This window comes from Quercus lobata, chromosome 2, assembly GCF_001633185.2.
Source record: "Quercus lobata isolate SW786 chromosome 2, ValleyOak3.0 Primary Assembly, whole genome shotgun sequence".
NCBI lineage: Eukaryota > Viridiplantae > Streptophyta > Magnoliopsida > Fagales > Fagaceae > Quercus > Quercus lobata.
Genome location: NC_044905.1, coordinates 1271987 through 1299447, shown reverse-complemented (window position 1 = coordinate 1299447; position 27461 = coordinate 1271987). Strand labels below are relative to the sequence as shown.

At 33.3% G+C, this 27461-nt stretch overlaps 2 protein-coding genes across 2 annotated transcripts; both read left to right on the top strand.

Moving 5' to 3' along the window:
• The first annotated feature begins 2004 nt into the window (after positions 1 to 2004).
• LOC115977920 (calcineurin B-like protein 9) lies at positions 2005 to 6192 on the top strand. Its single transcript, XM_031099950.1, has 10 exons — positions 2005 to 2078; positions 3353 to 3527; positions 3995 to 4077; positions 4755 to 4814; positions 5137 to 5245; positions 5336 to 5388; positions 5506 to 5586; positions 5668 to 5780; positions 5927 to 6025; positions 6118 to 6192. The coding sequence occupies exons 1-9, from the start codon at positions 2076 to 2078 to the stop codon at positions 5985 to 5987; spliced, it is 738 nt and encodes a 245-aa protein (XP_030955810.1). The 5' UTR covers positions 2005 to 2075; the 3' UTR covers positions 5988 to 6025; positions 6118 to 6192.
• An 8231-nt stretch (positions 6193 to 14423) lies between these two features.
• On the top strand, positions 14424 to 23436 carry LOC115975011 (calcineurin B-like protein 10). Its single transcript, XM_031095639.1, has 10 exons — positions 14424 to 14547; positions 14666 to 14840; positions 21064 to 21146; positions 21754 to 21813; positions 22176 to 22284; positions 22374 to 22426; positions 22544 to 22624; positions 22706 to 22818; positions 22959 to 23057; positions 23159 to 23436. Exons 1-9 carry the CDS (start codon positions 14536 to 14538, stop codon positions 23017 to 23019), a joined length of 747 nt encoding a protein of 248 aa, XP_030951499.1. The 5' UTR covers positions 14424 to 14535; the 3' UTR covers positions 23020 to 23057; positions 23159 to 23436.
• Positions 23437 to 27461: the final 4025 nt, after the last annotated feature.

Genomic DNA, 27461 nt, shown 5'->3' with positions numbered 1-27461 from the left:
GTAGTGGCCTCTGCTCTTGGGGTACTTTTAGTACTACAACTAGTCTACCCTTATGATGAGACCCCTCCTCTTGATGACATTATGTCATATCTCACTGGTACTTCCATTCAGTGAGGTACTGATCCTCGGATTACCTCTCATGGGCTTACTAAGATTCATTATTTGTTTTTCTAGATTTCTTGTCATTCCATCTGGCCCATCTCTGACTGGCACACCATTCCTATTGAGAGATGTGCATTTTTGTATGCCCTTGTGACTGATACTCCTATGAGTTTTCCTACTCTTTTTATTCGATCCTTGGTTGAGGTTTATAGGAGTAGTTCTACAGCACATGGTATTTTCTTTCCTGTTTTTATACATCGGATTTTGTTACATCTAGGATAAGATGAGTTTCCTGCTTTTGAGCCTATACACATTATAGCTCTCATAGGTGCTACCTTCCTTAGGCAAAGAGCAGCTTAGATGAAAGCTAGCTCTAAATGCCTAGAGTAGAGTCTTCCTTAGGTGCTGCACCTCCTCCTCCTCCTCCTTCAGGTGATCCCACAGCTGAGGAGTATGTCGATCCCATTGCTGCAGTTGATCCTCTACCTTTTACTTCAGGTGATTCTAGCATTCATAGTATGTTGGATACTGTCATGATCATTCAGGCGGCTCATAAAACTTCTCAATTCAGTCCTTCTGTTAAATAGCCATCCATTTTTGCCGTTAACACCTAAAACCGACACTATTTTGGATTGATTTTAAATTTTATTTATTTATTTCTTAATTTTTTTTTAAAAACATTAATTAATAAAAAACCAAAAATTAAAAATAAAACCAAACCCCAAAGTTTTTCCATCGAGCAAGGGAGAGAAGGGGATGATAACTAAGAAGTCATAGGAAGGTGAGAGGACGATTATGAAACAAATTAACAGAGTAGCTTTGGTGAATTGAGGTTTGGAGGCCAACGATGAGGTAGTGGAGACAGCGGCAGTAGATGCAGTGGATGTCGGAGAGCTAGGAGTTGACTATGTGGGGAGTATGGGTGACGAAGGTTTTGATTTGGTCGAAGTTGAGTGCGACTTTGAATAGGTCATGGGTGTGTGTCTTGGTTCACTTCATGGTCGAAAATATTCATGGCCATGGTGGTGAAAATGAAAAAGGAATTCTGGGTTTTGGTTTCAGAAGTGTGAGAGTGAAAATATAGAGTGGTGGGAGAGTATATAGAAGAAAAGGTGTAGAGAGAGATGATTGCAAGTGATCTATTAGAATTTGATAGAAATGGTTGGGATTTGTATAAATTTTGTTAGGATTTTCGTTGTTGACTTATTGGGTATGGAAGCCATTGATGAGAGCTGGGTAGAGATGTTTGGGGTTTGGCCCGTTTGGTTTTATTTATTTATTTATTTTTATTTAAATTAAGAAAAAATAATTAATTAAAATTTAAAATCAGTTCAAAATGGGTCATTTTCAGGTTGTAAACGGAAAAATGGATTGTTATTTAACAGAAGACTGAATTGAAAATCTTTGAAACTTAGAGGACTGAAATGACTGAATGCAAACTTAAATGACTGAAATGAAAAGTTGTGAAACTCAGAGGGTGAGTTTTACATTTTGGCTTACATTATATAATTAGAGTACTACTACAAAAAGACTTAACTTTTGTAGTGGTAAACTGTGAAATCCATTTAAATGGTCAACTACTTATGAAATTTAAAATTTTAAAAACAAAATTGTAAAATATGGAAGATTGGTAGATTTTCCCATTAAAAAATTAGTTAAATACTAATACAAAGCCCAAGTTGATGGATGACAGCCAAGCATTTGGTACAAGTATTTGACACTTTATACTTTGAGTCTTTGATAGCCAACCGTTCATCATCTCATTTGCAAAGAAATAGCAGACTTCAGAAGACCCAAAATGCAAAAACAACAAAAATGGAGAGAGAGAGAGAGAGAGAGAGAGAGAGAGAGAGAGAGAGAGAGAGAGAGAGAGAGAGAGAAGAAGAAGAAGAAGAAGAAGAAATGGAGATGTAAGCTCAAGATTTGACTGCATCTCACCATAGTTGAGAGAAGCTTCAACAATCTCAACTACGATGGTAAGCATCCCCAAAAAAAAAAAAAAAAAAAATCTAACTTGGTTAAACCTCTAAGAACCATCCACGGTTTTCAAAACCGGAAGGTTCAACCACGGTTCATAGGTTGCTTTTTCTACATATGCCAGTTTTGAGAGCTAAAAGAACCGTTTTAATGAAAAGTTTTCGGTTAACCCGTTCGGACCATACGGTTCAGTTCGGGTTTCAAAAGGAAGCAGGGTAATATTCTAACCCTATAAGAATTAAACACCTACTAAGTGGCATATAATTTTCTTTGTACTTAATTCTTTGATATTATGGTATCTTTTTTCATAGGGATAAGTCAATTAGGAAGAAATGGCGCTAGAACTCAAAATAAAAGAGTCGTCGGCGTACGGAATCACAAGTCCCGTCATCAATCAATTCATTTCTCTTTCTCCTTTCCTTCCTCATCTTTTTCTCTTTACATCATCACCTGCAAATCTCCATCCATTAAAATATATATGTACGAGGTACAACTTCAAACTCTAACACAACAGACCTCGTTGAACCAAACATGGATTACTTAGTAAATACCACCTACTTTCGTCGTTGGTTTTATGGCTTGTTTGGAAGTTTAAAAAAGGAGGGGGAGTAGAGTAGAGGGAGGGAAAGTAATTCAATTACCTTGTTTGGAAGTTTTTTAAGAAAGGAGGGGGAGGAGTTTGGAGGGGTTTAGAGGGGCTTCAACCATCTCTAACCCCTCATTTTTAAGTAGAGTAGATAAATTATTGACTAGATAAATTTTCCAATTTACCATTTCTAAATTAATAATAGACCAATGTTGCAAGTCCATTTTCAAATAGGGGTAAATTCGTCTATTTTAATCATTTCCTCTTCTCTCCATCCTAATTTTTAAAACATCCAAATAAGGGAAAGAGCTAATTACTCCCTTCTCCCTTACTAATTTTAAAAACATTCAAACAAGGGGAAGGGGAACCATTACCCTCTACTCTACTTTCCACTATTCTCCTCCCCTCTACTCCCCTCTACTCTCCTCCCTCTCTAAACTTCCAAACAAGCCATTAGTTTTTATTATTGTTGGGGGTGGCTTACTGTTTTTCATGCAATAAATTTCGGTCCGGTTAACAAATTCCGTTTTTAAAAAAATTTTATCGAGAATTGAAAAAGTTGTCAAAACTAGTATACTATTGACACACGTTAGTAAAATCCATAATATATATATATATATATATATATATATATATATATATATATATATATATATATATGAATGATGTGTTTTGTTTATTGTACAGGAATCAAGTTCTTTGACAATATGCGAGCGTGTCTGTGTGGTGTTTGTACCGCTTATAGCCATTTTTGAGTGTTTGATATTCGCTTTCAAGGGTTGGTTCAAGTGCAGGCCACCATGCCTCCAGAACTGCGGGAACCACTTTGAAGAGATAGCTTGCTTAGCCAACGAAACCATCTGTAAGTGCTTTTTGAAAGTTCTTCCAACTCGTTGAGTGGTAGTCTATGTTATTTTTTGATGGTGCTATTTGTTTAGATAATTTAACATGTCATTTAGAATTTATTTTACTGTATGTACTCATGTTACAATTCATTATAATACAAAATTTGTATTACATTTTTTTGCATCTGCAAAAACAAAAGTATATTATATTTCATTATAATATTAATTATTCTTAAAATTTTTAATTGTTTATCGTTTTTTTGCATACAATAATCACCATCCACCATCTTTCTTCACCGTCAATAAATGAAAAGAAATAATAAAAATTTATTTTGCATGAACTACTACTATAACTTGTATATTTGCAAAAGCATTAGCATAACTAGTTTATAATCTGATGTAGGTGATTTTTGGGTTTTATTGACTATATTTTCGACTTTATGTTATTTTATATGAGCTAATGCATATGCTCTTAATGATGCAGTTACTGTGAATGAAGTTGAGGCATTATACGAGCTGTTTAAGAAGTTGAGTAGTTCAATTATTGACGATGGGTTGATTCAAAAGGTAAATAGATTTTGATTGTTGGGAATTGGTCTGGTTGTGTTATTTTTTGCTGGATGATGCATTTCAGGGATTCCTTTCCTTTTTTTTTTTTCATTTGGCCTGTGATTGCCATAAGTTACTTTTTATTTAAGATGAGTATTTAAGCTTAGAAGTTCACATATGACTTATGTGTGTGTGTTTTTTGGATGAAAATAAAACTTATTGTTGTGTCTAAATGGAGAGGTAGTATGGTTTTTCCCTTTTCATGAGTAATTAGTTGACAAGTTCAGGGATACATGGTATAATTAGGATGACCAAGTTATGAAAATTGAAATTAATACTTCAGATTGGACTTTTACGGGTTGGTGGGGGGTTAAGGCTTGGTTTAGAGGAGGATTTGGTTTAGTGTTTCTTGAGTCAGTGAGACAAATCTATCCAAAAAAATTTAGGTTTGGCTGATGATGTGAACTTATTTTTTTATGAAAGAGAAAGAGAGAGAGAAAAGAAGAAGCAGAAAGGGCATACATAATCAATTGGCACTTAAAACTTATATACATGATCATCACCCAAATTTAGTATGCAGTGGGGTTGATTGATAGTTTGTGGACACATTAACATTGATCACATATTCACAAGGTTTAGGTTTAATTTTAATCAATAGTTGTATATAGTTATAATTTATGTTTGTTATCTTGTAGGAAGAGCTTCATTTAGCACTGTTCAAAACTCCAAGCGATGAAAATCTCTTTCTGGACAGGGTAAATGGACTGTAACAACTTTTATCTTTTTCTTCTACCCTCTTCCCCTTCTGTTGTGAGCATTTTGCTTCAAATTTATTGCTTGGTCGTATTAAACTATGATAGCAGTAACAATTCAACAATTGAACTATAGTAATAGTTTGTAGTGGAATAAAAGCCACATTGAAAAAAAAAAAGGCTTTTATAAGATAACAAGTTTCCCTTGTTACTGGTAAAGAGTTTGTCTATTGCTTTGCTGTAAGCTCCGGACAAAAGAGATTTTACGTGTGAATATTAGTTTCTCTCTCTAAAATATATTAAACTATTACTTGTGCTCTTCTAGGTTTTTGATCTTTTTGATGAAAAGAAAAATGGTGTCATTGAATTTGACGAATTTGTCCATGCACTCAGTGTCTTCCATCCCAATGCTCCCATGGAAGAAAAAATTGATTGTTAGGTGTTCAAGAGACAATCTTTTGTTTTATACAGTCAACTGCAATTCATGGGTCCATCAATCTGTGTTTCTTGTTGAGTTCTTGCAGTTGCATTCAGGCCGAATGATCTGAGACAAACTGGGTTTATAGAGCGAGAAGAAGTAAGTATACTTTGTAGGCTTTGGTTCTATAGCAATTTTTTTCAAAGACTAATGCCTAAGCCATTTTATGTTCCCCAAAGGTTCTTTTAGCTAAAGGCAGCCTTTGGTTGATATCAGGTTAAGCAAATGGTAATTGTCATTTTAATGGAATCTGGTATAACATTGTCAGATGATCTTCTTGAGGCTATCATTGACAGTGTAAGAATTTATCTAAATTTGATTATTCTAACTTATGTCATTGTTTGGAACACACTAGTACTCATAAGATCACTCTTGCAGACATTTGCAGATGCTGATGCTGACAAGGATGATAGAATCAATACCGAAGAGTGGAAGGATTTTGTTCTTAGAAACGCAAACCTCTTGAAGAACATGACACTACCTTATTTGATGTATCCATGTCTTTACATTATATTTCTGTCCCCCAATTAATTCATTTACTCCTGGCCTCTTTGAATCTATGGGCCTGCCCAACTATTTTGTTGATTCCAGAAATCTTATACTGACTGTGCTTGTTAATATTTGTAACATACTCCAGGGATCTGAGTGTGGCAACAGTATTTCCAAGTTTCACTTATAACACAAGGATTGAAGATTGAGAACCTGAAGTTTTTTCACCAAAGGAGTCCTTAGAAAGGTGTTCTAAACTGAAGTCCCATGCACTATTGCTCTGATTTGGCAAATTCAATGGATTTTGCTTTTAAAAAAAACTTTTTTTATTTATGACAGATTGTTCATCTTCGTTCATTATTGCTAAAAGGGAGCAGCCACCGTGTTTCTTTGGGCAAGAAAGGCCAGGATGGTGGCATTAGTTAGAAAATTATGATTAAACCCACCAGCTAGGCAGTTCAGTGCACATAGAAATTACTCTTGTAATTAGTTTGTAACTTTGTATGGTATTGTTGCCTCAAATTTTAGCCTTTTTGGTTGGTGAAAATAGCTAAATACCACGTTTTTACAAACTTTGTGGCAATCTAGCATTGTATTGAAAATATTTAACAATCTACCACTTTTTCAATACTTAAACTTAATAAAATCGAGTTTTAAACAGTACTCGAGTTCAGTGAACTCAAGTTCCTAGTGAGTTTGCCAGCGTGGCACTGGCTAAAGGTGTGCATGGGTTCGGTTGGGTCGGGTTAGGGGAATTTTTTGACTCAACCCACCATGGTAGGTAAAAAAAAATTCAACCCATGGGTTGGGTCAGGTTGAACCCATGGGTTGGACAATTTTTTTTATTACTATTATTATTAAATTGAGCAGAAAAAAAATATCATACTTACCACCTGAGTTGATAAATATACATTAATATATAAACTAATATTCTAACTTAGTTGTAAACAAAATATGTCTAAATATCCAACTGAGTTGATAAACAAAATATAAATGAACTAGTATCTTAATTCACTTATAAACAAAATATACATGAGTTCCTAACTCAGTTATAAACAAAACGTATTTAACTTTTTTTTTATTAATTATATAATATATTTATATATATATATATATATATATTAAAAGAACTAATAGGATTTTATATAATATATGATAGTAGGAATTGAGGAAATGCTCTACAGTTGGTTTTTTTTTTTTAATTCATTAAATATATATTAAAATATGGGTGGGTCGGGTCAGGTCGGATTTGGCGGGTTTGTAATTTTATGACCCAAACCCAACCCGACCCGCTATAAAAAAAATTTTGTAATCCAACCCAACCACCAAGCCCTAAAAACCGACCCAACCCGACAAGTTGGGTTGGGTCAGGTTGGGTTTGGTGGGTTGGTGGATTTTCTGCACACCCCTAGCATTGGCTGAGCTGAAATTTTGCACATTAAAAATTCCACCTGAAACTTGATGGTGCTAAACTCGAGTTCTGTGTTGAGTAAAATTGAGTTTCTTGCACTTAAGTACTGTGTTATTTACATACACAGTACCCGAGCTCCTTAAACACAAGTCTGGCTCGGGTACTTTACTCCACCCTACTCGTTTTCATAGAACTCGAGTCCAAATCGGTTACTTAACCATCAAACTCGAGCACTATGTAAATTTAACTCCCTCTCCGTCTCAGTTTTTAATCTCACTCAGTATATCTCTCAATCTCCCTCTCGCTCTCAATCTCCCTTTCACACTCTCCCTCTCACTCTCAATCTCGCTCTCACACTCTTCCTCTCTATCTTAGTTTTTAATCTCACTCACTCACTAGCCCATTACAATTTGCAAAACCAAAATTTGCATATTTCTTTTGCTTGTATTTGTTTTGGGGATGGAGGAAGCACATGCAACCTCTATTATAGTGTTGATATGCCATGAAAGTCTGACAGAGTCTTGTTTACAGGTCTTAATTTTTGATATATCACAAATCCTGGATCTACCACACATTTTTGGACAATATATTCCCAAATAACTCCTCACACACCAATCATCCTTTTGGTTGAACCAAAATCAAGCTCAGATACTAAATAGCCAAAACAAATTTAACATTTAAAGTTTGAACATGGAAATGGCTAACAATCTCTTCAGCAACCAAAATTTCCATTAACAAGAATTTTCTCAACTTTGTTAGCCCACTAAATATTAAACTATACATATTATATGAAACTATCACAAAATTTTTACGGAGTTGTATAGATGCTTCTTTACTTGCAAGATGCTGTGATAAAAAATTGCAAGAATACAACAGGATTTTATTTTATTTATTTATTTATTTATTTTGGTTTCTCCCTGGGATTTTGCAAACATTGAACTACTACGATTGCTGGAATTTTCTCTCGCAGTTTCTGTGTAACAGCAACACGAACAGTCATCACTCCTGCAGCTGGTCCTATTATCCTTACTTTGACTATTGGTTCCTTAATTGCCACCAGTTCAAGAGATCTACCAACTGCCCCTACCAGATAGGGCCTGATTTCTTCAAGAACCTGAAATGGACAAGACAAGTATGATAGACAAAACATTGAAACAAGAACCTAAAAAATAGAGAAAGTGGAGGGTTGGAAAGGGGGGAGGGAGGATGAATTTGCAACCCCGCCATTAGAGTAAGGAACATAAAAGCAAGCTTTGACAACAACTCAAGAACAAAACCTACATATGTCACAGATGGCAGGGATTCCACATAGCAGTTCAACTATCAAAGAACAGATTTAGTAGATTTAGCAAAAATTCTGAAATTCACTATTTAAGATCACACTCAACCCAAAAGAGAATCCTACAATGAGAAACTCCTAGAAGCACAATTCTTATACCATTCAGACGGTTTCCTATTACTTCCCCGAACAAGCTCTCTCTTTTTCTCTCCTCTTTCTTAGTTTTCTCTCTTATTTTCTGATATCTCACCCATAAATGTCCAACCCCTCTTTCTTCTCCTCGTCCTCTATTTATAGGCTTCCTTAGTGGTTTGCTTTGATTACGTTAGGTGGTTTTTCGTGTAAGTGGAGCCCTTTGGGATTATTCCTGACACAAAGAAGGTCTCACTTTGGGAATGGATGTGTTGGTTTTGGATCTCGCAATAGATGCCGGATGTTGTTCGGCGGGCAACCTCCTCTAAGGCATTACTGAGATACCTTAGAACAGGCTCCGAGCAACACTGGATCCTAAGGTTGAAATAGTTCACAGTTACCTTAGGCCAAGCAGTGTGCATTGGGCCCACTAAATGACCTTTATTCGATCTACGACCCATGGGCCACCAATCAATGAGCTAGTGGATTGATGACCATACAAATATCTTTCAAAGTAATTAAAAATAGGATAAGTTTTAATATGAATCTTATATTTGTGATTGACATCATTCAAAAGTACAACTAATAATGAATAGAGGTGGTATCTCATGCGCTAGGCGCATGAGAGATTTTTCCTAAGGTATAAGGTAGTACATCATCAAAATGACAAATCATTTAATGTAAAGACATTTTTTAATAGTTAATTCAATAAGTAAAGGGTTTTTATTTATTTATTTATTTTTACCAGGGTATAAACTTATGTTTGAAATTTTATCTACAACGAAAGAACTTCATAAATATATATATATATATATATTAATAGACAAAGTTGGGAGAAAATCCAATTAGAGTTTAATTTTGTGTTACGTGTCCTATCTAATCTAAGCTTTTAAATTTTTGTGCCAAATGAGTTAATTTAGTGTAAAAATTAAATTTTAATTAATTCAATATATGTGTGTTAAAATACTTAGTATTCTAAAAATAAATTTAGAGTTTAATTTTACACTACATGTCCCATTTAGTTTAAATTTTTTCAATTTTTGTACCAAGTGAGCTGAATGATTTTTATACACTTAGGTTCGAAATTTTATCTACACCAAAAGAACTTCACTAATATAATGATGATAGATAATAATCATCGTAGGTTTTAGTTAGTTCAATCGGTAAAGTTTCCGATAGTTGAATAAAAAATCTGAGTTCAATCTTTACTTAATTTGATGATAAAAAACTATTATTAGCTAAAAAGTTATCATTAAGAACGAATGTCATAAGTTAAAATTTTCTTAAAAAGAAGTAATAATAAGATCGGAGGCATCTTACGCATCTTCAATATCCTAGTATCCTACCCTATCTTATAACAATTAAAGAATTACATTTTTTTTTAATAGACATGACCTCTGAAGCACACATCACGCCTCTGAACTGCTTTGAAATGCAATATCTACTCCACCTACTTCACCTAAACGACGCCAGGAACATCCTTTATCAGCCGCTGGGCACCCGGGTCTCCATGATCACTCCTTCCCAGACACACCCGTGGCTGGAGTATCAACCAAGCTAGCACCTACCTTCTTCAAAAAAGCACTCATGCAAGACATGGCGGAGGAGGAGTCCATTCCCCTCCCTATCCTCGAGGACGACCTGGAGATGGAACACATAGAGGACGGGGTTGCGGCACCAACTGAACAGATTATCCCTTTGCTATCCCATGTTAGAGAGAAAATTTATGCTCCTTGGAAAAGCAGTATCATAGTCAAGGTGGCGGGTAAGTTGTTTGGTTACAAAGTTCTGCTTACACGTCTTACAGGTTTTTGGGTCATGAATTTTTCCTTGTTAAATTTACCTAGGCCACTGATTATCTAAATGTCTTAGAACGAGGTCCATGGTTCGTAGGCGAAAACTATCTGTCGGTGCATAAATGGGAACCCGAATTCCAGGCAGCAAAAGCCAAGGTGGCCTCCTTGGTTGCATGGATTCGGCTACCGGATTTACCCATTGAATTTTTTCATCCTGACATCTTACGCACTATAGGGAACAAGATAAGGAGATTCATTAAAATGGACACCATCACGAATACCGTTGCTAGAGGAAGTGGCGGTTCCAAGAATTTTTTTTTAAGGTGTTTCTTAAGAAGTATAAATTATACAATCTAATAAAAAAAGAAATTCATATATTGACAACAACAACAATAAAAAAAACATGCAAATCAGTTTACAATTTCCTTCTACAAGTTTTCATATTTTGAAATCATTGCATGATAGTCTCATTATCAATATTACAAGTTACATCTCTTTCAATGTACATAACCAAGCAATGTTATAATATATATATATATATATATATTTTTTTTTTTTCAGATTTTAGTTCAAATTTTTTTTGGGTTTTTTTTTTTTTTTTTTTGGCGAAAACCACATTTTCGTCCCTACATTTTTACTTGATTCCATTTTGGTCCCTAACTTTTTTTTCCACCGATTTTTGTCCCTATCCTAGAAAATGCGTCTCATTTTTATCCCTGCCGTTACATCAGAGATGGAAAATGCACACGTGGCAAACGGAGTGCACTGTTGGCACACTAAAAGCTAACGTGACCATTAAAATAAAAAAAGATGTTATTTGGCATTAAAAAATGCCACGTCAGCATCTAAATTTAAAAAAAAATTAATTTATTAATTTTAACTAAAAAAAAAATCAAAACAGAAATAAAAATCAAAATTCAAATGAATTAAGATCTAAAAGTATCTTGAACAAGAACACCAACCTAGACTTAAGATCTCAAAATTGAAAACTAAAAATCACGAATAACTCAAAAAATAAGATCACAAAATTAAACATAAGTACACACTAATCCATTGAATGTTCATACACCTTATACTCCTCCAAGGGAAGTTGCTGGATATTCCCAATAATGGACAAGCCACTGAGCGTACTAGCAAATGCAAAGCAAAAACCTAGAACTCAAGTGCCCGTTTCAGATTCGAAGCTCCAGCCTTGAAAGCGTCCCCGAATGCCAAATAAGCAAGTCGGGTCAAACGGGTCACGGACATACCTGAATCGATGATAACCCCACCGTTCCCAACTGGGTCGAGCTTGACCAACGAAGGTGTAACACCACGAACACGTCTCCATTCGACACTAATCCCCAGCAGCTCCAAGTAGTAAAAGGTGTTGTGCTTTGGGTTGAACAGCAAGGGAGTGAACTAGGCGGTTCGAGAATCAGTGGAGTCTCCAAAAACAATCGACGACTTGTTACGACAGAGTGGGAGGAGTTTGTGAGGTTTGAGAGAGGGGCTTGTGTTGGTGTACGATTCCATTGGTGGAGAGTGGAGTAGAGGACCAAATCTGCTTGAGGTTATATGATGTGCTGCTTGGATTTGAGGTCTGTGTTTGGTTTCTCAGAAAGTATAAGAAAATTTGGGTTTTGAGTTTTGAGTTTTGGGGGCCGAAAATCTGGGTTTGATTTAGTGTTTGGGGGCCAAAAATTTGGATTTGATTTTTGTGTTTGATGTTTTGGTGGTGTGGGGGTTTGAAATATGAGTTTGAATTTAAATTTTTGAATCTAGGTTTGAATCTGGGTTTGAATTTAATTTTTTGGGTTTTAAATTTGCTGGGTTTCTGTTCTTGTTCAAATATTTAATGTGTTTATGTTTAATTTATCAATTTTATCTGGGTTTGTCAAGAATGTTGGCATAAATTCTAATTCTTGGTTTTAGCTCTGAGGTTCGAATTTTCTGGGTTTTAAATTTTGTTTTCATGTTTAATTTTTTGTTCATGTTTAATTTGATGCGGATCTATAGTTTAATTTTCTGTTCTTATTTTTTGGGTTTGTGATTTTTGGATTTTAATTTTGTGTTCGTACATCTGGGTTTGTGTTCTTGTTGTTATTGTTCAAGACACACTTAAATCTCAATTCATGTAATTTTTTATTTTTATTTCTATTTTTAATTTCTTTATTTAGTTAAAATTAATAAATTAATTTTTTTAATGACGTGGCATTTTTAAATGCCAAATAACATTTTTTTATTATTATTTTAATGGTCACGTCAGCTTTTAGTGTGCCAACAGTGCACTCCGTTTGTTATGTGTTCATTTTCCGTCTCTGATGTAATGGCAATGACAAAAACGAGACGCATTTTCTAGTATAAGGATTAAAATTGGTGGAAAAAAAGTTAGGGATCAAATTGGGAATTGCGTGAAAATGTAGGGACGAAAATGTGGTTTTTGCCTTTTTTTTTTTTTTTTTTGCTTGAAAGCCCCAATCATCAATATCAATCATTCAATCAATCAATATATATATATATAAGCATAGACCTTATACAGGAGAGAATGAGGTTCTGACATGTGGCACACTCTAAAAGAATTGAAATACTCTTAAACCACATAAGAGATAAGAACAAATTAATTATTGACTTTTTGTTTTATTTAGTTCAACATTTTAAGACATTTCTAATTAAAAAATAAGTATTTTTTGTATCATTTAGTTGAATGTTTCATGATTTTTTATCTTTCACATTAAATAGAACAAATTATGAAGTAAAGTTTAATTTAACGGGGGCAAAGTTGTCATTGTCGTTGTTTTTTTCTTTTTCTTTTTCTTTTTTTTCAAGTGCCGCTGCCTAAGAGGATATGCTGGCGAAATGGGGAGTGTCTCAATCTAAGTGAGAAATCTTATACTATACATCCCCCACCTTTTTGTGGAAATGACTATACTAGGACTCAACGGGTACTGTTTCATCCCGGAGTTGTTGCTGTCATGGGCGGAGCCATGTTGAAGGGTGGGGGGCCATGGACCCCCCAAAATTTTGAAATTTTTTAAAATATATATATAATTATTTTAATGTTTTCAAAATTTAGTCTACAAAAATAAGAATTAGCCCCCCTAAGTATTTGAATTAGTACAATGATGCTTTAAAAAAAATAACTGGTCTAATAGTTATAGAGACAACTTTATTTTTTGCAATTATATTTTTTATTGTAAAATGTGCTTTTATATCTGTTAAATATTTGAAAAAGTTTGGCACCAAACATGTTTGAATTTATCTTTTTCAACCTGTTATGTGGCGATTAACAAGTCATTGACTCATTAAAAAATTATTGTCACTAAAACTACACATGAAATATTTCTTTAGTTGCCACATAATGGGTCAAAGCAAAATAGTTTTAAATATGTTTGGACCCTAATTTGTTTCTCCAAGTTTTGGATCATTCTTGTTTTTGAAAATTACATTAGGTCAATTGAATAATTTTACTTACATTAGTATAAAATTTGATAATTTTTATAGAAAATGAAACTTTTTAAGAATTTCACTATGAAAATTGTGAAAATGTATTTTATTAATTTTATGAAAGATAGCCATCAGACATAATTTTGATTGAAAATGTTAAGCTCTTTTTTTGTTGGGTGTGTGTATATATATAACTTATCAAATAAAAAAGTTTTGTGTATATAATAAAAAAAAAAGCATGTATATTTATGTGTGTGTATGAAATTATCTTGATAAATATATTAGTGTTACAACTTAGCCCCAAACAAAAATTTCTAACTCGGTCCCTGCTTGCTGTCAATAGTCGTCCAACAGTCTTGCTTTTTGTTTTTGTTCCAGCTGTTGGGCTCTCATTGGGTTTTTTTTTGTAGTTTTTGGGTTGTTGTGTTGTTGCTCTCTGAGCTCTGTTTTAATGGTACGTGTTGTTGTATGGGTCTGTAGTCGTGGTGTGTATTGTCTCTGTCTTTCTTTCTTTTTTTTTTGGTAAACGAGGGAGATAGAACCCGAGTTAAAGATATACAATGACATTGACTGCCACTAGGCTACAATCCATTCATTTCTCTTTGTCCTTTCCTTCCTCACCTTCCTTATCTCTCTGTCTTTACATCATTACCTGCAAATCTGTACGGGGTATAACTTCAAACTCTGACTCAACAGACCTCGCCAAACCAAACATGGATTATTCAGTAAATACCACCTACTTTCGCCGTTGGTTTTAGTTTTTAATTTTTTATTATTGTTGGGGTGGCTCACCGTTTTTCATGCAATAATATATACGAATGATGTGTCTTGTTTATTGTACAGGGATCGAGTTCTTTAACAATATGCGAGTGTGTCAGTGTGGCGTGTACACCGCTTATAGCCATATTTGAGCGTCTGATATTCACTTTCAAGGGTTGCTTCGAGTGCAGGCCACCACGCCTACAGAACTGCGGGAACCGCTTTGAAGAGATAGCTCGCTTAGCCAGCGAAACCATTTGTAAGCGCTTTTTGGAAGTACTTCCAACTCATTTCGTCGCAGTCTATATATGATATATGTTATTTTTTAATGGTACGATTTGTTTAGATAATTTAACATCTATTAGTTTAATATTTAATCTATTGTATATACTCCTGTTAGAGCTTGTAAACTCACAAAAGATTACTCAAACAGTCTCTAAATTACTATTTATGAGCAAAAATTTGTTTGCTAACGAATAGTGGCTCTCTTGATTTAATGGCCTACCATTCCTTAGCAAAACAATTTATGAGAATAAAAAATTCAACTACTCAAGTAAAATATTCATTTTTTTACTTAATATTCACAACTGCTACACAACTCATCCCAAATTCTCTCTCTCTCAATCGTCTTTGATCTCAAGAGGGAGACACAATCAAAACAAAGAGAAAATACAATATTTCATACAAAATAAAACTAATCAAACTAGAACCAAAAATAAAAATAAAAATAAAAAACATGTAGAACACCGATATTACCAATATGGTGATTAAGCTGCATGTTCTTAGAAGTGGGAAGGAGGATGAGCGGCGATGGAGCGAACCAAGCGGCGTGCATGAATGCAAATTTAATAGGCCAACTCTCTCTAATCTTTGTTCTTTGCCGGTGATCTATGTGTGTATGAGAGAGAGAATTTGTCTATGTGAGATAGAGGGAGAGAAATTTGTGTGGGTAAGAGAAAGAGGGAGAAGTGGAGATATGTTCAAAATGTTCTGGTGATCAAGAACTAGAAAAACAAAAAGTCAAAAAAAGAAGAAGTGAAGGTAGATATAGGGGTAGGTGTACGTGTGTGGAAGAGAAAAAAAAGAAAAGAAAAAACTAAAGTAAAAAAGGAAAAATAATATAAAGAATAAGTGTGCGTTTCACATTGATGAAAGTTATGAGCTTATTTTACTATTTATCTTATTTTTGTTACTATTTATGAACTCTATTACACTTTTTAGTAATATTTATGAGTCTTACTGTACTATTTTAGCTAACTTTTACATTTATTTACAGTAGTACTTTCAGCAAAAAAATTTCTGTTTCAGTAAAATAAGTGGATCCTAAACAGACCCTAAGAAATCAAAATTGAGAAATGTTACCACAATATTTTCACAATACTTTCACAATAAATTTTAAGTGATAGATTGTTATTAGTTGATATTGGCGAGTAAAAAGATAATGTAAGTGGTGGGTCCAAATTAGAACTAGTAATAACTGGTGTGCTATCGTATGCAACCAAAAATAAAACCTATACTCCTAAAAAATCTGTAGTAGTGCGAGTAATGATCATTCTCACAGAGAAAAAACGTATAAATGAAAAAAAAAATAAAAAAAAATAAAAAAAAAAAGAAAAAAAGGAAAAATAATATAAAGAATAAGTGTGCGTTTCACATTGATGAAAGTTATGAGCTTATTTTACTATTTATCTTATTTTTGCTACTATTTATGAACTCTATTACACTTTTTGGTAATATTTATGAGTCTTACTGTACTATTTTAGCTAACTTTTACCTTTATTTACAGTAGTACTTTCAGTAAAAAAATTTCTGTTTCAATAAAATAAGTGGATCCTAAACAGACCCTAAGAAATCAAAATTGAGAAATGTTACCACAATATTTTCACAATACTTTCACAATAAATTTTAAGTGACAGATTGTTATTAGTTGATATTGGCGAGTAAAAAAATAATTTAAGTGGTGGGTCCAAATTAGAACTAGTAATAACTGGTGTGCTATCGCATGCAACCAAAAATAAAACTTATACTCCTAAAAAATATGCAGTAGTGCGAGTAATGATCGTTCCCACAGAGAGTATCTAGCCTAGTTTTGTACTACGTGAACAAGGAGGGGGGGTTTGAGTATAATGAAAACAATTTTAAGAGGAAAAAAAAGGAACAATTCAAATTAAAGTATCAAAATTGATCAAAAGAACAAACCTTGGTCTAAGTCAACATCCACCATTGAAATTTTACAACTGATCATCGATGCAAATAGATATGTTCAAAATGTTCTGGTGATTAAGAACTAGAAAAAACAAAAAGTCAAAAAAAAAAAGTGAAGGTAGATATAGGGGTAGATGTACGTGTGTGGAAGAGAAAAAAAGAAATGAAAAAACCTATAAATGAAAAAAAAAAAAAAAACTAAAGAAAAAAAGGAAAAATAATATAAAGAATAAGTGTGCGTTTCAGATTGATGAAAGTTATCAGTTTATTTTACTATTTATCTTATTTTTGCTACTATTTATGAACTCTATTACACTTTTTGGTAATTGTGGGACCCAAATGATTTATGGGCCAGGCCCATCTACCCGGGGAGAATCTGAAGTCCCAAGCCGAGGAGGGCTATGGCCCAAGCTCGACAAAATAACCTGTGGATATCGCCGAGGACAGCTCAGTCCTCGGCAGACCCAAAGTCCCCCCCCTGAAAGAAGGGTAAAAACGGTATAGGACTGAAACCAGGAAGAAAGATCTAAAATATCCAGGGAAAGCTGCCCTTACTGCCATTCAATGCTCTGAACCTGACAGGGCCGCATTCTTTGGCTTTTACAACCACCCCCAACGACTTTGAATATGGGCTGATGGGACAAGTATCAATCTTGAAAAGGTTGACCCTATACGTGGACGAAGGACAATGAACGCAGGCGAATATAAAAGGAAAAACAAGTAACCTAAAGGAGAGGTTGGGAAAAATGGCCAAAAACCAGAGCCTCCCAGCCCACCTCCAGGAGAAAGACTCCGGGGGTGAAGGAAAACTTAAACTCGTACGAACACCACGAAAAACCCACCGCCTGTCGATCAAGGCCTAGCCTTCCAAACCCACGCTCTACAAATGATATTGTTTGGGCCTTTTCACGTGCGAACCCGACACTGTTACGGTCCGCCACGAATCGCGTCCTTACAGTAATATTTATGAGTCTTACTGTATTATTTTAGCTAACTTTTACCTTGATTTACAGTAGTACTTTCAGCAAAAAAATTTCTGTTTCGGTAAAATAAATGAATCCCAAACAGACCCTAAGAAATCAAAATTGAGAAATGTTACCACAATATTTTCACATTACTTTCACAATAAATTTTAAGTGACAGATTGTTATTAGTTGATATTGGTGAGTAAAAAAATAACTTAAGTGGTGGGTCCAAATTAGAACTAGTAATAACTAGTGTGCTATCGCATGCAACCAAAAATAAAACCTATACTCCTAAAAAATATGTAGTAGTGCAAGTAATGATCGTTCCCACGGAGAGTATCTAGCCTAGTTTTGTACTACGTGAACAAGGAGGGGGGGTTTGAGTATAATGAAAACAATTTTAAGGGAAAAAAAAAAAGGAACAATTCAAATTAAAGTATCGAAATCAATCAAAAGAACAAAACTTGGTCTAAGTCAACATCCACCATCGAAATTTTACAACTGATCATTGATGCAAATATATATCAATTCACCCTTTGAATATTCACCGTTGGAACTATTTTCCTATCTCTCCTTAGTCGCAGTTAATTAGAAAACAAGCAATCTAATTAACCCTAACTACCAAACAACCCAAGACAAGCGTTAAAGGTTTAATCTAGTAGCAGCCTTAAGAATTAGAAAGATCGATGAAACTAAACAACACAAGTACAAGTGGTTGTATTTAATTTAGTCGAGCGTTCTTCCTAAGATCTAATAATTTTTGACACAATAAATCATTAAATCTTGGTTACTTCACAAATTAGAGAAATCAAACAATTACGGATTTGATATCTAACCTAGTAGTAGATTGCAACGAACAATAAACTAGTAGACCTCCTAGTAATTAAACGAGACCATCATGAAAATAGGCACAGAAGAACATCTAATATTCAAAGCATAAATTGAACAATAAAAACAAATTAGATCTCACAGTTTTATTGATTCCGAGGCTTCAATTTCCTTTGATCAAGTATAAAAGTTTAGCCACGCAGGGCCATGATGAAAACTCAAAGGAGTAGTTAGAGAAGAGGGGAGAGAGAGATGTATCTCAAGTCTGATTTTTCCTCCCCTTTATACACGTTAATTCCCCGTTTTCCAAGCCTACAAGATCTCCTAAAAATATTCTAAATATTATCCTAAAATAACAGCATCCAAATCTGACTAGTTAAAGAAAAATATAAAATAAATATAATAGAGTCCTAATATAACTAGGAAAGTGGTGTTTTCATCTGGACATTTCGTGCACCAGATCTGGAAACTTCCAAAAATAAACCGCATCAAATCCACGTATTAGAATTTCAGGCAAAGGAACATTCTAGAATGTCAACAGTGCAGGTGCAGCAAATTCAAGCCCGATTTCGACCTTGATGCAGCCAGTATCTCTCAAAACTCAAAACATGAAAGTTGTAGAGCTTTTTCTTGGAGTTCCATAGCATTTCGAATCATCTCAATCGGAGTTTAGATGAGAAAGTTATGCCCAGATTACAAAGTGATGTCGAAACTGTCTAAAATTGTCCAATTAGCTTCGTTTTGCACTTAATGCCTCCATTTGCATCCTAAATCAAAATATAAGAATAATGAGTACATTTAGGCACCAAATAAATATAAAAAACTAAACATTAATGGATAAAAATATGACATTTTGCATTCTCATCAATAACTTACCATATAAGATTTTGTTGTGAAAATATTGCGAAAAAATATTATAGACACAACACGTCTCATTAAAAAAAATATAAAATTGTTAATTTTGTTTGGAATTTGAAAAATATAGACTTTATGAATGAACTAAGAAATATTAAAAAAAAAAGAATAAAGAAATAATGAAGAAATAATATTTTAATGGAATAAAGAAAAAGATAGAGTCTATTGGAAAGCGTATTTGAAAAATTAAGTAGGTAAAAGGAAAAAGTTATTGTTCATTCTCTAAACCGTACAAAAATTTAGAAAGACTATTAGAGATGCTCTTATAGTTTGTTAGGGACATATTTTATGTAAATTGGTTAATCCTTTGACAAAACGCACTTTACTTGTAATTGGGTAGATCTAAGATAGGTTTAGTACTTCAAGAAACAAATGTTCAAGTTAAGAATTGAAACCATGCAAATCTAATCAAGAAACAAGTGAAGAAATTACTGTTCTTTAAAACTCAATAAAAGTCTCGACAAAATCCTTTCTATCGAGAATTAGTGTTGAAACTTGACAAATTTTTGACACAAACTATATCTGTCGAGAATTACGAAATTAGACTTTTCAGATCTGATTACACGCATATTCTTATGTATTTGTGTGGGGTTTCTTTTTTCACAACCCTAAACATATATAAGGATTATTTTAAAGGTCGTCATAAGACGATGCAAAAATAATACATGCAAATAATGCCCTAGTTCATTATTCTCTCTGTAGAAGCTACTGCATCTTTACGCCAAAAGTTTTGTGACCAAGGAATTTCCTGATCTTCATTGTTGATGAATTGAAGAACTTTGCAACCAACAATCTTCTTCAAGTTGGTGAGTTAGTCACATACTAGGATCTATGCATTATTAGTTAGTCATGTATTGAGATTCGTGCATTGAATGAAAAGATTGTCCACTACAATACAAGTCCAATTGGGTACTGGGGTAAGAGTTCAACTGTAAATTGGTATTTCATGATAGGCCAAAGGGTTTGGTAAGGTTTCTTATACTTGTAACCACTTATGATTAATAATAGTAGGTTTTTGGGAGTAGTGACCTTAAATTCATCTGGTGGGGTTTTGCTTCAGTGATTTTCCCTATTTATAAACAAATCACTTGTGTCAAATTTATTTTCCGTTACATTTAGTTTAGTTGATGATTTGTTTGTGCTATCACGCTATTACATGTAATTTGACTAATTAATTAATTTGGGTAATTAATTAATTTGTAAATAGGTCAATTCATTTTAACCCAACATAGTTCATTGTAATATAGGATTTGTATTACACTTTTCTACGACTGCAAAAAAAGTATATTCTATATAAGGATTATAATATCAATTGTTCTAAAAAAATTTAATTGTTTCTCTTTCTATATATGTATACAATAATCACCATCTACCATCTTCCTTTACCATCAATAAATGTAAAGAAATAATAAAAATTTATTTTGTATAAACTATAGTAAGTTGTATATTTGCAAAAGCATTAGCATAACTAGTTTATAATCTGATGTGGGTATTTTTGGGCTTCACTGACTATATTTTCAGCTTTATGCTATTTTATATGAGCTAATGCATATGCTCTTAATGATGCAGTTACTGTGAATGAAGTTGAGGCATTATACGAGCTGTTTAAGAAGTTGAGTAGTTCAATTATTGACGATGGGTTGATTCAAAAGGTAAGTAGATTTTGATTCTTGGGAATTGGTCTGGTTGTGTTATTTTTTGCTGGATGATGCATTTCAGGGATTTCTTTTTTCTTTTCTTTTTTTCTTATTTCTTCCTTCAACTAGTGTGTGTGTGTTTTTTGGATGAAAATAAAACTTATTGTGTCTAAATGGAGAGGTAGTACATGGTTTTTCCCTTTTCATGAGTAATTAGTTGACAAGTTCAGTGATACATGGTATAATTAGGATGATCAAGTTATGAAAATTGAGATTAATACTTCAGATTGGACTTTTATTGGGTTAGTGGGGGTTAAGGCTTGGTTGAGAGGAGGATTTAGTTTAGTGTTTCTTGAGTCAGTGAGACAAATCTATCCAAAAAAATTTAGGTTTGGCTGATGATGTGAACTTATTTTTTTATGAAAGAGGGAGGAAAAAAGAAAGGGCAGAAAGGGCATACATAATTTATTGACACTTAACACTTATATACATGATCATCATCCAATTTGAGTATGCAGTGGCCTTGATTGATAGTTTATGGACACATTAACGTTGATCACATATTCACAAGGTTTTAATCAATAGTTGTATATAGTTATAATTTATGTTTGTTATCTTGTAGGAAGAGCTTCATTTAGCACTGTTCAAAACTCCAAGCGGTGAAAATCTCTTTCTGGACAGGGTAAATGGACTGTAATAACTTTTGTCTTTCTTCTTCTTCTACTCTCTTCCCCTTCTATTGTGAGCATTTTGCTTCGAATTTATTGCTTGGTGGTATTAAACAATTTAAACTATGATAGTAGTAACAATTCAACAATTGAACTGTAGTAATAGTTTGTAGTGGAATAAAAGCCACATTGAAAAAAAAAAAAAAATAAAAGCTTTTATAAAGATAACAAGTTTCCCTTGGTACTGGTTAAGAAACAGAGTTTGTCTATTGCTTAACTGTCAGCTCCGGATAAAAGAGATTTTACATGTGAATATTAGTATCTCTCTCTCTCTCTCTCTCTAAAATATATTCAACTATTACTTGTGCTCTTCTAGGTTTTTTATCTATTTGATGAAAAGAAAAATGGTGTCATTGAATTTGACGAATTTGTCCATGCACTCAGTGTCTTCCATCCCAATGCTCCCATGGAAGAAAAAATTGATTGTAAGTGTTCAAGAGACAATCTTTTGTTTTATACAGTCAACTGCAATTCATGGATCCATCAATCTGTGTTTCTTGTTGAGTTCTTGCAGTTGCATTCAGGCTGTATGATCTGAGACAAACTGGGTTTATAGAGCGAGAAGAAGTAAGTATACTTTGTAGTCTTTGGTTCTATAGCAATTTTTTTCGAAGACCAATGCCTAAGCCATTTTATGTTCCCCAAAGGTTCTTTTAGCTAAAAGCACCCTTTGGTTGATATCAGGTTAAGGCAATGGTAGTTGTCACTTTAATGGAATCTGATATAACATTGTCAGATGATCTTCTTGAGGCTATCATGGACAGTGTAAGAATATATCTAAATTGGATCATTCTAACTTATGTCATTGTTTGAAACACACTAGTACTCATAAGATCACTCTTGCAGACATTTGCAGATGCTGATGCTGACAAGGATGATAGAATCAATTCCGAAGAGTGGAAGGATTTTGTTCTTAGAAACCCAAACGTCTTGAAGAACATGACACTACCTTATTTGAAGTATCCATGTCTTTACAATATATTTCTGTCCCCTAATTAATTCATTTACTCCTCTTTGAATCTATGTGCCTGCCCAACTATTTTGTTGATTCCAGAAATCTTATACTGACTGTGCTTGGTATATTTGTAACATACTCTAGGGATCTGAGTCTGGCAACAATATTTCCAAGTTTCACTTTTAACACAAGGATTGAAGATTGAGAACCTGAAGTTTTTTCACCAAAGGAGTCCTTAGAAAGGTGTTCTAAACTTAAAAGTGCCATGCACTATTGCTCTGATTTGGAAAATTCAATGGATTTTGCTTTTTTTTTTTTTTTTTAACCTTTTTGATTTATGACAGATTGTTCATCATCGTTCATTATTGCTAAAAGGGAGCAGCCACCGTGTTTCTTTGGGGCAAGAGAGGCCAGGATGGTGGCATTAGTTAGAAAATTATGATTAAACCCACCAGCTAGGCAGTTCAGTTCACATAGAACTTACTCTTGTAGTTAGTTTGTAACTTTGTATGGTATTGTTGCCTCAAATTTTTGCCTTTTGGTTAGCTTGTGTATGCTCTTTTTCTTGGTAATCAAATGCTGCTGATTGTGTACAAAATCTATCTCAATTCGTGAATTACTCTCTGATGCAATTTATTAGAGCGTGAAGTAGTCTTTCCAATGCATTTGGATGACCATTTTGCTGATTTTGATGATTTTTTATTTGCTGAAAATTAATTAAAATTTAATTGTACCAAAAATCAATGAGGTTTTAATAATCTGTATATAAGCAAATAAACTATGAATTAAGCATGGCCAATATGTCAAATCCATTATCCATCCTAAATGTTTCATGAATTTGGGGGATTATTGACACATCTTCTGGCCTTAATATGAATCAGTTCTCAAATCAATTCAACGTCACTTCAAAATTCAAATAGGTTTCTATGTCAATTTGCTGACTTAGTACTCTGTCTCCCCCTATCAGGACATGGTACCAACTACCACGTTTTACTAAATAGATTCCTTGAATTATTCATCATTTCTAATTGACAACGTTGGACTAGGCTTCACCAGTCCGTTTGATATGTGTATTTAAATAATAATTTTCAATTTTTTTGAAAATACGTGTAAATAAAAAAGTATGTAAAAATACGTGTAATGTTATTTAAAAACTAAAAATATGTGTTTAAGTTAATGTACCAAACATGCCCTAAACTTCTATGGTATATTAATGCTGCATCGCTACTCACCTGGTTTAAGTGTATAATAAATTAATAATTCATTAATTTTGTAACAAGTACCTGGTTTAAGTGTATAATAAATTAATAATTCATTAATTTTGTAACAAGTCACTGTCATTTAGATGGGCTAGTATTGTTTGCCACTCTTGAAAGCTTTTTCCGTAGCAATGTCAACTTGTCCTTCCAAAAATATGATACAGGTGGAAGAGGTAAGAAGAGATAATCACTGTTAGGGACATATTTTATATAATTGGCTAATCCTTTGAAAAAATGCACTTTACTTGTAATTTGATAGATCTAGGATGAGTTTAAGACTTCAAGAAACATGTTGTTCAAGTCAAGTGTTAAAATCATGAAGATCTGACCAAGAAACAAGTGAAGAAGAGCTGTTCATTAAAACTTGACAGCAATCTCAACAAAAAGACTTCTATCGAGGATGAGTTTAAGACTTCAAGAAACATGTTATTTAAGTCAAGTGTTAAAGCTATGAAAATCTGACCAAGAAACAAGTAAAGAAGAGTTGTTCATTAAAACTCGACAGCAATCTCGACACAAGCTGTATCTGTCGAGAATTATGAAATCAGACTTTTCAGATCTGATTACATGCATATGCTTATGTATTTGTGTAGGGTTTCTTTTTTCACAACCCTAGACATATATAAGGATTATTTTAAAGGTCGTCGCGCATGCATTGTGCGACCAGAGGCAGAAATTGCTCTAGTTCATCATTCTCTCTGAAGAAGCTACTGCATCTTTACGCCAAGGATTTTGTGACCAAGGAGTTTCTTGATCTTCATTGTTGATGAACTAAAGAACTTTGCAGCCAACAATCTTCTTTAAGTTGGTGAGTTAGTCATGTACTGGGATTCGTGCATTGAATAGAGAGATTACCTCTACAATACAAGTCCAATTAGGTATTGGAGTAATGGTTCAACTATAAGTTGGTATTTCGGGATAGGCCAAAGGGTTTGGTAAGATTCTTTATACTTGTAACCGCTTGTGATTGATAATAGTGGATTCTCAGGAGTGGTGACCTTAAATTCACTCAATGGGGTTTTGCCTCAGTGGTTTTCTCCATTCGTAAACAAATCAGCTGTGTCAAATTTAATTTCCACTGCATTTAGTTATTTGGTGATTTGTTTGTGCTACCACGCCATTACATGTAATTTGACTAATTAATTAACTTTGGTAATTAATTAATTTGCAAGGGGTCAATTCATTTTAACCCAACAATCACGAAAAATAATATAAACAATGCCTTGGATACACATTTCTCCCACATTATATATACAGAGACTACACTGGCAACCATCAATAAGATTATAAGACTACCATCAATAACACTACACTACACTGGATAAAAGCTTTATAGCTATAGGTAGGTATGAGCTCCACACCTACCCAACTGCATGCTAATTCTTCCCTAGGACACACACCAAACACAAATTACCACACCTAGTAAATGCTAATTTATTTTCAAGACATGACCAACTTGACTAGAAGTTTTTTCCCTAATGAACTTTTGGTATTATTGGAGTACCAAAGCTATTATAACTAGTAGCAAACCCAAACGATGCGTAAAAAAATGTAACATAATTATTTTATAAAAATATAATGTAATATTTGTAAGATAAATAATGCATGTGTTATTTAAAAATATTTTATATTTTTATAAGTTTTATGTAATGAAACATATAATATAATGTATTTTGCATTCAACAACAATACATAGTGATATGTGTGTGTGTGTGTGTGTGTGTGAAAAATGTAATTTAATAAAAAGATTTAAATTACATAATTATAATATTTTTTATATAAATTGAGAATATATTATAAAAAATATTTTTTTTAAATATACCATAATTGGCTGACTAATTTGAACATATCCAAGAATATTTTTAAGGAAAAAAAAAATACACCCACATTCTATGGAACACATATAACATGTTACATTAATTAAGGTTAAATTATTATATAAGTTTAGAATTGTAGTATTTTTTTTTTTTTAAATTCCAAATATAAGTAAAGGATATATTATTGAAAATTGAATTTAAAAATAATCTTTTGAATATTTATATTTTTTATTGCTTTTTAGGGCCTATATTTTTAATTTCTAATACCTATTTTGTTTCTATTTTTTAACCATTAAACTAAATAGTTTGGTCCAAATAGAATAAAATTTCATATCTTTAAATCCAAAAATTAAAGAAAAAAAAATCAATTTAAGGCCTAATTAGTCCAAAATGGACCGAAGTAAACTAAATGGACCGAAGTGAACCAAAATGGACCCAAGTAAAACTAATGGACCAAATAGACCTAATTAAGTAGACCGAATAAGACCGAAGTGGACCAAATATACTAAAGTGGATCGGAATGGACCTAAGTAAACCTAATGGACCGAAGTAGACCTAATGGACTGAATAGACCGAATTGGATCTAATAAGACCGATTTTAACTGAAAGTGGACCTAAATGGACTGAATAGACTGAATAAGATCGATTTCGACCAAAGTAGACCTAAGTGGACTGAATTTGACTGAAATTGGACTAAATTAGAATTTTTAAGATTCTTAAAAAAATAATTAAATAAATATTAAAAAAATGGTTTAAAATTTAATCATTTAATTTTGACTATACTTGTCAAATTAGTTATTCATATTAAAATTATTTTCAATTTAATTCATTATTTAAATGTTCTTGGATAGGTTCATTATTTAACTCTTATTTTGCTCATATTAAATTTATAACCTCACCATTTTTTTGTCCAATTAAAACTACATTTTAACCTACTTTCCATAAAAATTAAAATAAACTGATGTGAAATAAATGTGCAACATTGGTGGACGATCAATAAATCCAATGTAAGTCCTCTCCAGGTTTGAGTCCCCTGGCAACAGTCCTCCTTGGTGGGCGATTTATAAGTCCAATGTAAGTCCTCTTTAAGACCTATGGCTTGCCCTAACCCTAATATGGGATAGCCTCCCCTCACCTAAACTTTTTTTTACCCAAAAAAAAAAAAGTGCATATATATATATATATATATTTATTTATTTATATATTTCTTTTTTCATTTTCATAGGGTCATTCAATCATAGCTTGGTGGGGCGTGAGTTACACCCAAAACGTCACTCGACCTAAAGATGTCGAATGGATGGTGGAGAATATCGATGCCGGTTGAGATTGCTTGGAAAGTCGATCAAAGTATTGTTGTTGGATTTGTCAATTTAAACTGTCATATATTCATGGTTTAAAAAACCGAACTAAGGGCAAAATCGGATTTGCTTCTGGTTCCCGGTTTTTACCGATTTTTTATCGGTTTTGGGCATTTTTACTAGACCAGACTAGTACCCGGCTCCCAGTTAAATCAGTCAGACCTGTCAGTTTGGTCCTATTTTTAAAACCATGCATATATTACATAATAGTAG